General features: G+C 57.6%; 1 protein-coding gene across 1 annotated transcript in view; it reads right to left on the reverse strand.

The window, feature by feature from the left end:
- Nucleotides 1-1,698: 1,698 nt before the first annotated feature.
- The window catches only part of PKD2 (polycystin 2, transient receptor potential cation channel), a 33,147-nt gene continuing 21,865 nt past the window's right edge, over nt 1,699-12,980 (reverse strand). Inside the window, exons 10-15 of the mRNA XM_054392340.1 lie at nt 12,134-12,232; nt 10,455-10,576; nt 9,427-9,544; nt 8,190-8,353; nt 4,260-4,407; nt 1,699-1,920 (exon numbers count right to left, since the gene is read on the reverse strand). Coding sequence (XP_054248315.1) covers nt 1,699-1,920; nt 4,260-4,407; nt 8,190-8,353; nt 9,427-9,544; nt 10,455-10,576; nt 12,134-12,232 — 873 coding nt within the window. The remainder of the gene's footprint in view (nt 1,921-4,259; nt 4,408-8,189; nt 8,354-9,426; nt 9,545-10,454; nt 10,577-12,133; nt 12,233-12,980) is intronic.

The raw sequence follows: 12,980 nt of genomic DNA on the forward strand, positions 1-12,980 counted from the left end.
GTCAGTAGGTTGTAAGTTTGTGTGCTCCTGGACAACTCCTCTGCTGCAGAGCAACAATGCTGCATGGGTTCAGACTGGGTTTGGTTGGAAGGGAGCTCAAGGCTCAGCCAGTCCCAACCCCCTGCCATGGGCAGGGACACCTCACACCACAGCAGGTTGCTCACAGCCACATCCAGCCTGGCTGCAAAAACCTCCAGGGATGAGGCTTCCACCACCTCCCTGGGCAACCTCTGCCAGGCTCTCACCACCCTCAGTCTCAACAATTTCTTCCTCATCTCCACTGTCAATCTCCCCTCCTCAAGCTTCAATCCATTTACTGGGGAATGCTGATCCCAGGACCGCTCAGACCACAAAACCCAGGAAGCAATGGGCAACTTCCAGCCAGCTGGCAAAGGACTGGGTGAGGTGGGTGTGAAGAGGCAGCTCTCAACCTTCCCTCCAGAACATCACTGCTCACCAGGAGCGTGGTGAGAGCCTGGCAGAGGTTGCCCAGGGAGGTGGTGGAAGCCTCATCCCTGGAGGTTTCTGCAGGCAGGCTGGATGTGGCTGTGAGCAACCTGCTGTGGTGTGAGGTGTCCCTGCCCATGGCAGGGGGTTGGGACTGGCTGAGCCTTGAGGTTCCTTCCAACCCTGCCAGTTCTGTGATTCCATGAAGTGCTGGTGGAATGCAAAGCCACCTCCTAGGTCCAGCTTCCAGTGGGGACTGCTGAGCTAGAGCTGTGCAAGCTAAGTCCACTTTATCTGTCTGAGGAAACACAACAGCTGACAAGCAGGGGAAAGAAAGGAGCACCTGAAAGTGGGTGCACACCAGGAGTGACCCACAGAAACAGAGGAGAAGCTCCAAGAAAGGGCTGACCAGTGCCAGCCACAGTGAAGGGGACACTGCACTGCTGCCATCTTCTACAGGCTGTGCTCAAAAAACATTTTCTTATCGTCCAGCCGAAAGGAAAAAAAAAAAGAAAAAAACTCTCCCCAGCCTCTCAGTCTGAGGGTCTTAGCCTCAGCTCCTGGTGTGCTGCTGCCCTGGTGAAAATGCACACAGCAAGCCACACCATGGCACCAAAACTCTGCCCAGGGAGATGCTGCCACACCTGACTGCCATCCCCTCCCCCAGGTTTTCCATTTCCAAGCCCAAGTCTCACTGCTGGTGACTGCCAACATGACACAAGGCCTGAAGATGCCCTCCAGGAGCCCTTAGCACATCAGCATAACCTAAGGCTTCTTTAGATCTGAAGATGCCCTCCAGGAGCTCTTCAACATCACAAAGGCTTCCATAGGTCTGAGGAGGCCTTCCAGGGGCTCCTGGCACCCCACCATGACAAAAAGGCTTCCATAGGTCTGAAGATGCCTTCCAGAAGCACTTGGCACATCACAAAGGCTTCCATGGGTCTGAAGATGCCCTCTAGGAGCTCTTGGCACATCAACATACCCCAAGGCTTCATTAGATCTGAAGATGCCTTCCGAGAGCTCTTGGCACATCACCATGACAGAAAGGCTTCCTCAGGTCTGCAGATGCCTTCCAGGGGCTCCTGGCACACCACCATGTCACAAAGGCTTCCCCCGGTCTGCAGATCTCTTGGCTTTGCTCCCCCCCCAGCACAGGCTGCCCTCAGCAGGCGATGCCGTCGGGCTGGGGTCCTGGGCTCAGTCCCTTCGCTGCCCTCCTGCCGCCCTGCAGGGAGCTCTGCCCGGGGAAGCCTACAGGTGGACGCCGCTCCCTCCCGCCCCTTCCAGGCCATCTGACTGGGAGGAGGAGGGCCTGGAGGTCCTGGAGCGGGGCTGGGCGAGGCCCAGGGGCGTGCCCAGGCGGTGGCTCAGCTGGGAGGCTCCGTCGTCCGACTCCCAGCGCTCCAGCTCCTCCCGCACCAGCCGCTCCATCTGCTCCCGCGGCAGCTCACTCTCACGGCCCAGCCTCTCGTCCTGCAGGGGCAAACACAGCCACAGCCTGCAAGTGCCAACCTCAGGAGGTCCGACCAGACCGAGGGCAAGGTCCTGCAGCTGGGGCAGGGCGATGTCAGGCACTGAGACAGGCTGGAGAGCAGCCCTGGGGGTGCTGGGGGAGGAGAAGCTGAGCAGGAGCCAGCAGGGAGCACTTGCAGCCCAGAGAGCCAAGCAGAGCCTGGGCTGCAGCAGGAGAAGTGTGGCCAGCAGGGCCAGGGAGGGGATTCTCCCCCTCTGCTCCACTCTGCTCAGACCCCACCTGCAGCTCTGGGGCCAGGTCTGGAGCCTCTGTTGCAGGAAGGCTCTGGAGGGGCTGGAAGGTGTCCAGAGAAGGGCCCTGAGGATGAGCAGAGGGCTGGAGCTGCTCTGCTCTGAGGACAGCCTGAGAGAGTTGGGGTTGTGCAGGCTGGAGAGGAGAAGGCTGCCAGGAGACCTTCTGGTGGCCTTGCAGCATCTGAAGGGGGCTCCAAGAAAGCTGGGGAGGGACTTTGGAGGGGGTGAGGGAGGGATAGGAGTGGGGGGGATGGAGCAAAAGTAGAAGTGGGGAGACTGAGATTGGATGTGAGGAAGAAGTTGTTGGGCAGGAGGGTGGTGAGAGCCTGGCAGAGGTTGCCCAGGGAGGTGGTGGAAGCCTCATCCCTGGAGGTTTTTGCAGCCAGGCTGGATGTGGCTGTGAGCAACCTGCTGTGGTGTGAGGTGTCCAGGACACCCCCAGCTTCCCCACCCTGCCCTAAACAACCCTCCAGGACACCCCCAGCTTCCCCACCCTGCCCTACTCAGCCCTCCAGGACACCCCCAGCTCCCCCCACCCTGCCCTACTCAGCCCTCCAGGACACCCCCAGCTTCCCCACCCTGCCCTACTCAGCCCTCCAGGACACCCCCAGCTCCCCCCACCCTGCCCTACTCAGCCCTCCAGGACACCCACTCAGCCCTCCAGGACACCCCCAGCTCCCCCACCCTGCCCTATTCTGCCCTCCAGGACACCCCCAGCTCCTCCACCCCTTCAGAGTGCTGCCAGTTCTTGCCCCAGCAGGAGGCTGTCACAGGTTTAGCAGGCACAGAGGTCACATCTCTCCCACTGGCCACTTCCAGAGGGCCCCCAGGAAGAACAAGGTGGTGGACAACCACCAACAGAAGCTTGGTGGCAGCTGTGACCTGCTCCCACCTGCCAGGCACGAGCCTGGAAGCAGTCATGGGAGAGGAGCAGCAGGCTGCATGGATCTGCCAGGCTCCAACAGGCCAGCCAGGGAAAAGCTTTGGATTCATCCCACAGCCAGCAAGGCCTTTGGTGTCAGGAGTTCAGATCACAGGATCACAGGACTGTCAGGGTTGGAAGGGACCTCAAGGCTCAGCCAGTTCCAACCCCTCCTGGCCATGGGCCCCTCTCACACCAGAGCAGGCTGACCTGGCCCTGGGTGCCCCGGCTCTGGCAGGGGGGGGTGCAGAGGTCCCTTCCAAGCCCTAATGTTCTGTGCTTCTGTGATTCCCTTGGGTGTAGGCACAAACCTGGCACTTGGGGCCATGGTGGGGTTGGGTTGCTGGTTGGACTGGCTGATCTTGGGAGGCCTTTTCCAACCCTAACAGCTCCATGAATCTGTAATCAGCTGGGAATGCTCCCTCTGAGTTGGTTTGGTTTTTTTTTGTAATCAGTCTATTTTAGAGTCATAGAATTGTCAGGGTTGGAAGGGACCTCAAGGCTCATCCAGTTCATGGGCCTCACACCAGATCAGGTTGCTCAGCAGATCATAGAATCAATCAGGTTGGAAGAAACCTCCAAGATCATCAACCTATCACCCAGCCCTGTCCAATCCACCAGACCATGGCACCAAGTGCCTCATCCTGGCTTCTCTTGAACACCTCCAGGGATGTCCCTGGGCAGCACATCCCAAGGGCAAATCTCTCCCTCTGGGAACAACTTCCTCCTCACCTCCAGCCTACACCTCCCCTGCACAGCTTGAGACTGTGTCCCCTCCTTCTGTCACTGCTTGCCTGGGAGCAGAGCCCAACCCCCACCTGGCTACAACCTCCCTGCAGGTAGTTGTAGAGAGCAATGAGGTCTGCCCTGAGCCTCCTCTTCTCCAGGCTGAACACCCCCAGCTCCCTCAGCAGATATGCTGCTCCCTCAGTGTGCCAGAGGCCAGGTCCAGGAAGACTTCTCCTGGTTGATCCTTGCAGCCTCTCTCTCTCTCTCTCCCATTTCACCTCCCCAAGGCTCCGGTTTGCCAGCGCCACCCTGGCACCGCTCAGCTCCGCTCTGCCTCCACTCCCTCCTGGCAGGGAGAAGTGACAAGCAGAGGCAAGGCTGTGCCCTCTCTCACCTCTGTCACCCCATCCAGCAGCCTGCCCAGGACATCTCTCCTCTTCAGCTTGGCCCTCTCCATGGCCTCCAGCTTGACGATGACGGCGTCGATCTTGGAGACGATGCTGCCGATGGAGTGCTCCATGCGGTCCACTCGCCTCATCAGCCTGAGGGCAGCACACAAGGCTCAGCTCCAGCCCTCTGCCAGCTCCAGCTCATGGCACCACAGCAGCACAGAGCAGGGCAAGGGTGGAGTTGAGGGCCAGGCTGGATGAGACCTTGAGCAAGCTGTGCCTGAACCTGCAGGCCCCACAACCCAGAGAACTCTTCTGGCATCCTTGCAGCATGACCACTTGCTCTCCTCTCTCCTGACCACTTGCTCTCCTCTCTCTCCTGACCACTTGCTCTCCTCTCTCCTGACCACTTGCTCTCCTCTCTCCTGACCACTTGCTCTCCTCTCCCTCCTGACCACTTGCTCTCCCCTCTCCTGACCACTTGCTCTCCTCTCTCCTGACCACTTGCTCTCCTCTCTCCTGACCACTTGCTCTCCTCTCCCTCCTGACCACTTGCTCTCCCCTCTCCTGACCACTTGCTCTCCTCTCTCCTGACCACTTGCTCTCCTCTCTCTCCTGACCACTTGCTCTCCTCTCTCCTGACCACTTGCTCTCCTCTCTCTCCTGACCACTTGCTCTCCTCTCTCCTGACCACTTGCTCTCCTCTCCTCCTGACCACTTGCTCTCCCCTCTCCTGACCACTTGCTCTCCCCTCTCCTGACCACTTGCTCTCCTCTCTCTCCTGACCACTTGCTCTCCTCTCTCCTGACCACTTGCTCTCCTCTCCTCCTGACCACTTGCTCTCCTCTCTCCTGACCACTTGCTCTCCTCTCCTCCTGACCACTTGCTCTCCTCCTCTCCTGACCACTTGCTCTCCTCTCTCTCCTGACCACTTGCTCTCCTCTCCCTCCTGACCACTTGCTCTCCTCTCTCCTGACCACTTGCTCTCCTCTCCCTCCTGACCACTTGCTCTCCCTCTCTCCTGACCACTTGCTCTCCTCTCTCTCCTGACCACTTGCTCTCCTCTCCTCCTGACCACTTGCTCTCCTCTCTCTCCTGACCACTTGCTCTCCTCTCTCCTGACCACTTGCTCTCCTCTCCCTCCTGACCACTTGCTCTCCCCTCTCCTGACCACTTGCTCTCCTCTCCCTCCTGACCACTTGCTCTCCCTCTCTCCTGACCACTTGCTCTCCCTCTCTCCTGACCACTTGCTCTCCTCTCCTCCTGACCACTTGCTCTCCTCTCTCTCCTGACCACTTGCTCTCCTCTCTCCTGACCACTTGCTCTCCTCTCTCTCCTGACCACTTGCTCTCCTCTCTCCTGACCACTTGCTCTCCTCTCTCCTGACCACTTGCTCTCCTCTCCCTCCTGACCACTTGCTCTCCCCTCTCCTGACCACTTGCTCTCCTCTCTCCTGACCACTTGCTCTCCCTCTCTCCTGACCACTTGCTCTCCTCTCTCCTGACCACTTGCTCTCCTCTCTCTCCTGACCACTTGCTCTCCTCTCTCCTGACCACTTGCTCTCCTCTCTCTCCTGACCACTTGCTCTCCTCTCTCCTGACCACTTGCTCTCCTCTCTCCTGACCACTTGCTCTCCTCTCTCTCCTGACCACTTGCTCTCCTCTCTCCTGACCACTTGCTCTCCTCTCTCCTGACCACTTGCTCTCCTCTCTCCTGACCACTTGCTCTCCTCTCTCTCCTGACCACTTGCTCTCCTCTCTCTCCTGACCACTTGCTCTCCTCTCTCCTGACCACTTGCTCTCCTCTCCTCCTGACCACTTGCTCTCCTCTCTCTCCTGACCACTTGCTCTCCTCTCTCCTGACCACTTGCTCTCCTCTCTCCTGACCACTTGCTCTCCTCTCTCTCCTGACCACTTGCTCTCCTCTCTCCTGACCACTTGCTCTCCTCTCTCTCCTGACCACTTGCTCTCCTCTCTCCTGACCACTTGCTCTCCTCTCTCTCCTGACCACTTGCTCTCCCCTCTCCTGACCACTTGCTCTCCTCTCTCTCCTGACCACTTGCTCTCCTCTCTCTCCTGACCACTTGCTCTCCTCTCCCTCCTGACCACTTGCTCTCCTCTCTCTCCTGACCACTTGCTCTCCTCTCCTCCTGACCACTTGCTCTCCTCTCTCTCCTGACCACTTGCTCTCCTCTCCCTCCTGACCACTTGCTCTCCTCTCTCTCCTGACCACTTGCTCTCCTCTCCCTCCTGACCACTTGCTCTCCTCTCTCCTGACCACTTGCTCTCCTCTCTCTCCTGACCACTTGCTCTCCTCTCACACCTGACCACTTGCTCTCCTCTCTCTCCTGACCACTTGCTCTCCTCTCTCCTGACCACTTGCTCTCCTCTCTCTCCTGACCACTTGCTCTCCTCTCTCTCCTGACCACTTGCTCTCCCCTCTCCTGACCACTTGCTCTCCTCTCTCTCCTGACCACTTGCTCTCCTCTCTCCTGACCACTTGCTCTCCTCTCTCTCCTGACCACTTGCTCTCCTCTCTCCTGACCACTTGCTCTCCTCTCTCCTGACCACTTGCTCTCCTCTCTCTCCTGACCACTTGCTCTCCTCTCTCCTGACCACTTGCTCTCCTCTCTCTCCTGACCACTTGCTCTCCTCTCCTCCTGACCACTTGCCTCTCCTCTCTCCTGACCACTTGCTCTCCTCTCTCTCCTGACCACTTGCTCTCCTCTCTCCTGACCACTTGCTCTCCTCTCTCCTGACCACTTGCTCTCCTCTCTCCTGACCACTTGCTCTCCTCTCTCCTGACCACTTGCTCTCCTCTCTCCTGACCACTTGCTCTCCTCTCTCCTGACCACTTGCTCTCCTCTCTCCTGACCACTTGCTCTCCTCTCTCCTGACCACTTGCTCTCCTCTCCCTCCTGACCACTTGCTCTCCTCTCCCTCCTGACCACTTGCTCTCCTCTCTCCTGACCACTTGCTCTCCTCTCTCCTGACCACTTGCTCTCCTCTCCCTCCTGACCACTTGCTCTCCTCTCTCCTGACCACTTGCTCTCCTCTCCCTCCTGACCACTTGCTCTCCTCTCCCTCCTGACCACTTGCTCTCCTCTCTCCTGACCACTTGCTCTCCTCTCTCCTGACCACTTGCTCTCCTCTCTCCTGAACATTTGCTCTCCTCTCCCTCCTGACCACTTGCTCTCCCCTCTCTCTTTTCTCATGATCCATTTGCTTTCCTCTCTCTGCTTTTTCATGACCATTTCCTCTCTTTTCTCTCTCTTTCCTCATGACCATTTGCTCTTTCCTCTCTCTTCTCCATGATCATTTGCTCTCTTTTCTCTTTCCTCATGACCATGTCCTCTCTTTTCTCTTTCCATGTCCATTTGCTCTCTTTCCTCTCTCTTTTCTCCTGACCATTTGCTCTCTTTCTCTCTTTTCTCACAACCATTTCCTCTCTTTTCTCTTTCCATGTCCATTTGCTCTCTTTTCCCATGACCATTTCCTCTCTTTCCTCTCTCTTTTCTTTCTCCTGACCATTTCCTTTCTCCTTTTCCTCACAACCATTTCCTCTCCTTTCTCTCTTTTCCCTGCCCATTTTTTTAAGGGCAGGGTTGGTTTGCTCAGTTCTTTGCTGGGGTTTGCCCTGTTTGGCTGTTTCGATTTGGCTTTGGTTTGGTGAATCGTTCCCAGGAGCCCTTCCAAAGCACTTCCAGTTCAAGGTATCAGTTGAAAGCCACTAAGAGGAGTGGCAAAGTTAATGCTGGGCAGGGGTTGGAATTTCCAGCCCCCCACAGTGAAGAGCTTTCAGGGCACCACACAGCAAGTTTTGGATAACTAACTTCATGAACACTCCCGAGTCAGGGGAGAGACTGCTGCAGGAACCAAAGCAGAGAGGCAAAAGCCATCATGCACGTCCCACCCCACCCAGAAGGATCAACTTACACTTGGAACTCCTCATAGGAAACCCCACTGGAGCTGCTGCCCCTCCTCCTGGAGCTGTGGCCACTGTCTTCATCCTCATCCTCCTCGGAGTCGTCCAGGCTGCGGGGGAAGCTGCGGCTGCTCAGAGGACGTGGCAGGGAGCTCCTGTCCAGGTCCAGGTCCTCCTTTGGGAGGCACGAGGCACAGAGAGAGACTCAGAGCATCAAAATGTGCAGGGGGATAGGGGTGACAGGCTCAAAGACCTCCTGCTAACCTCCCATCAGCTGCCCCTTGCCTTCTGTCAGTTCCCAGGCTCACAGGGTGTGAGGGGTTGGAAGGGACCTCTGGAGATCTTCCAGTCCAACCCCCCCTGCCAGAGCAGGACCAGAGAATGCAGCACAGGGCACACAGGAACACATCCAGACAGGGCTGCAAAGGCTCCAGAGCAGGAGACTCCACAACCTCTCTGGGCAGCCTGCTCCAGGGCTCTGGCACCCTCCCAGTGCAGAAGTTCCTCCTCCTGCTGAGCTGGAACCTCCTGTGCTGCAGTTTCCATCCCTTGCCCCTTGGCCTAGCCCAGGGCACAGTGAGCAGAGGCTGTCCCTGTCCCTTCCTTCCTGCCCCCCAGCCCTCAGCTCTTGAGAGACATTGAGCAGATCCCTCTCAGCCTTCTCCTCTCCACACTAGCCTCCCCCAGGGCTCTCAGCCTCTCCTCTCCAGGCAGTGCTCCAGGCCCTTCAGCATCCTTGCAGCCCTCCCTTGGCCTCTCTCCAGCAGATCCCTGTAGATCCCTCCTGACCTGGGGAGCCCAGCACTGGATGCAATATTCCAGGTGAGGTCTCAGCAGGACAGAGCAGAGGGGGAGGAGAACCTCCCTGGCTCTGCTGCCCACACTCTGCTGAATGCCCCCCAGGGCACATTGCTGTGCCCTGCAGAACTTGCTGCCCACCAGCACTGCCAGCTCCTTCTCCTTGGGGCTGCTCTCCAGCAGATCCCCTCCCACCCTGTCCTGCTGCAGTTTATTCTTCCTGCCCAGCTGCAGGACTCTGCACTCATCCTTGCTGACCCTCCTGAACTGGGGAGCCCAGAACTGGACAAAACATTCCAGGTAAGGTCTCACCAAGGCAGAACTCCTCAGCCAGCCAGGGATGGGAGCAAGCATGAAGGGAAAGGAGAAGATCCTTCTTGGAGGGCAAAGGAGCACAGGGAGAAGGCTGGGACTGGCCCCCCCCTGCTAATGGGGCAAGCTGAGGCTCACCCTCTCCTTCTCCAGGTCATCTCTCATCTGCTGGTGTTCATGCTCTGTCAGCTCCTGGTCCCCATCTTGGTCATACTTGGTAAAAATGGCTTCAATCTCTGCATCTGTGTGGCCTTTCCTGAAAAGGCAGCAGAATCAGCTCCCTGACCTCCCCCGCCCAGCTGCTGGGTGCTCTGCAAGCACTGCACACACACTGCACCACAAACAGGCACCCAAAGACTCAGCTGAGCCCAGCACTGCCTGCAAATGCACAACACTGCTAGCCAAAGGCTCAGCTCTCACCTTTCACAGCACCACAGAATGGTTTGGGTTGGAAGGGAGCTCCAAAGCTCATCCAGGCCAACCCCCTGCACTCAGCAGGGACATAGAATCATGAATCAGCCAGGCTGGAAGACACCTCCAAGCTCTTCCAGTCCAACCTATCACCCAGCCCGGGCTGGAGCAGCAATGGTGTGGGCAGCAGGAGCAGGGCAGGGATTGTCCCCCTGGGCTCAGCACTGGGGAGGCCACAGCTTGAGTGCTGGCTTCAGTTTTGGGGCCCTGAGTGCAAGAAGGACCTTGAGGAGCTGGAGCAGGGCCAGAGAAGGGCAAGAAAGGTGGGGAAGGGTGTGGAGAAGAGGGCTGGGGAGGAGCAGCTGAGGGAGCTGGGGGTGTTTGGTGTGGAGAAGAGGAGGCTGAGCTCAGGGAGACCTCATTGCTCTCTGCAGCTCCCTGAGAGAAGGCTGCAGCCAGGTGGGGCTTGGGCTCTGCTCCCTAGGAACAAGTGACAGGAGGAGAGAAGGTGACCTCAAGCTGCCCCAGGGGAGGTTTAGGTTGGAGATTAGAAGAATTCTTCCCTGAAAATGTTCTCCAAGCCTGGCAGAGACTCCCCAGGGAGGTGGTTGAATGCCCATGCCTGGAGGTGTTTCCAAGAGGCAGTGTTGTGGTGCTGAGGGCCATGGCTCAGCCCCAGCCTTGGCAGAGGCAGAGAAGGTTGGGCTGGATGAGGTTCCCTGGCAGGACTCCCAGAGCAGGAAGCTCTTCCTTACCCTTTCAGATCCTGCCGCAGTTCATCGAAATTCAGCTTTCCCCCTCCCTGCCTGAGGCTCTCTGAAATGTCATCCACTGCAGTCTTCTTCAGTTTCAGCCTGACCATGGCTTTGTTGTAGCCCTGAAACAGAGAGTCAGATGCTGAGGTGGACTTCTCATCCTGGTTTCTGATGGCTTTTAGGCTCACAAACATCAGCTGGTGCTCCCCAGCAGCCAGAGTGTCCCAAATCTCCTGCCAGATCCTCTCTTTCCCTCCACCTGAGCCATCTTCCTCCCTCCAGCACAGACTCACCTCTGCAGACAGAGGTAAGGCCTTCTCCAGCCACTTTCCACTCAAGGATGGTAGGGATGAAGTATTTGGGCCCAGGAAGACTCCTTTGGTACTCCCTGGCAGGTCAGGGAGAGTTTGAAAGAATGCTGACTACCCAGCTACACCTTCCTGCAGTCACTCTGTTTTTCTCCCTCATTCCTCTCCTCTAGGAATGACTCTTTGTGTCCTCACCCCCAACTCAGCAGCACTTTTTCATTTCTTCTCTGCTCTGGTTGCAGTTTCCAAGTGCCAAAAAACTCTGGAGTTGCTGCTCATGCTGAGCACACCTGACCCTGGTGCAGCTCTGCAGCCCTGACAGAGCTCACACAGCTGCACAACCCCAGCCAGGTTCCAGCCCTGGGTGGCAGGAAGGATCTCCTGGAGGGCAGGAAGGCTCTGCAGAGGGACCTGGGCAGGCTGCAGCCATGGCTGAGCTCAGCTGCAGGAGGCTCAACAAGGCCAAGGGCTGGGTCCTGAACTTGGGACACAACAACCCCAGGAAGGCTCCAGGCTGGGGGCAGAGTGGCTGGAAAGTGCCCAGCAGGGAAAGGCCTGGGGGTGCTGGGTGGCAGCAGCTGGAGAGGAGCCAGGGGGTGGCCAGGGGGGCAAGAAGGGCAGCAGCAGCCTGGGCTGGAGCAGCAATGGTGTGGGCAGCAGGAGCAGGGCAGGGATTGTCCCCCTGGGCTCAGCACTGGGGAGGCCACAGCTTGAGTGCTGGCTTCAGTTTTGGGGCCCTGAGTGCAAGAAGGACCTTGAGGAGCTGGAGCAGGGCCAGAGAAGGGCAAGAAAGGTGGGGAAGGGTGTGGAGAAGAGGGCTGGGGAGGAGCAGCTGAGGGAGCTGGGGGTGTTTGGTGTGGAGAAGAGGAGGCTGAGCTCAGGGAGACCTCATTGCTCTCTGCAGCTCCCTGAGAGGAGGCTGCAGCCAGGTGGGGCTTTTCTATGTTTTTCCTAAACTGGGATTCAGATCCAGCTCTTTGTTCTCAACAAGCTTTCTGGCAGCTGTCCCTCGGAGCTCCTAACCCGTGATCCAAGATTTGCCTCATGTCTGGAACAGCAGGATGTGGAGTCCTGTGACCAAAGCAGGCAGCACTTCAGCTCCATCAGCTCAGTGCTCCTGCATTGAGCAGGAAGGACAAATCCTGCATCACCTTCAGCAGGCTGCCCACCTAGCAGCAACCTTCAGAGGCTTAAAAAATGCATTGCAAAGGAAAGGTTTTGTCCACTTGATGGACATTCAGCTCAGATTCACTGAGCTGAGCCCAGAGCTGCACCAGCTGCTGCCAGCTGTGCTTGGCAGCCTTTATACAGCACTAGGGTCAGGTGAGCTGTGAGGAATGGGATGCCAGACAATGGAGAGGTTCCTTTTACCTTCCTGATGAGGTCAGACAGCTCCATTTCTGCCTTCTGCTGAGCCATATCTGATTTGACTTCGGAGTAGGTGTCATTGATGATGGCCAAGAACATGTTCTGTGCAGGAGAGAAAGGGAGAAGCCCTCTGAACATTTCCCCTACCCTACCTCTGAGCTCCATCCGCAGACCCAGACATCAGCTGCTGCCTCTAAAAGGGCCAGGAGAAAAGCTTGGGCTGATTAAAAGAGCTCAAGACCTTGAGGTACTGAACCCCGATGCTCTGCAGTGGAGCAACTTTCAATGCAGACTGCTGGATATGAACAGCACTGCAGAGTGAGTGTCCAAAGAAGGCTCAGTGGCCACACACAGCAGTGCCAATGAACCATGCCTGGCTAGTATCAGATCCACAGAATGGTTTGGGTTGGAAGGGACCTTCAAGATCATCTTTTTCCACCTCCCCTGGCACTGGCAGGGACACCTTCCACTAGAGGAGCAAGTTGCTGGAATGTGTCCACCCTAATGCTCAGACCCCACCTGCAGCTCTGGGGCCAGGTCTGGAGTCTCTGTTGCAGGAAGGCTCTGGAGGGGCTGGAAGGTGTCCAGAGAAGGGCCCTGAGGATGAGCAGAGGGCTGGAGCTGCTCTGCTCTGAGGACAGCCTGAGAGAGTTGGGGTTGTGCAGGCTGGAGAGGAGAAGGCTGCCAGGAGACCTGCTGGTGGCCTTGCAGCATCTGAAGGGGGCTCCAAGAAAGCTGGGGAGGGACTTTGGAGGGGGTGAGGGAGGGATAGGAGTGGGGGGGATGGAGCAAAAGTAGAAGTGGGGAGACTGAGATTGGATGTGAGGAAGAAGTTGTTGGGGCAGGAGGG

Source organism: Indicator indicator, chromosome 25 (genome assembly GCF_027791375.1).
Source record: "Indicator indicator isolate 239-I01 chromosome 25, UM_Iind_1.1, whole genome shotgun sequence".
Lineage (NCBI taxonomy): Eukaryota > Metazoa > Chordata > Aves > Piciformes > Indicatoridae > Indicator > Indicator indicator.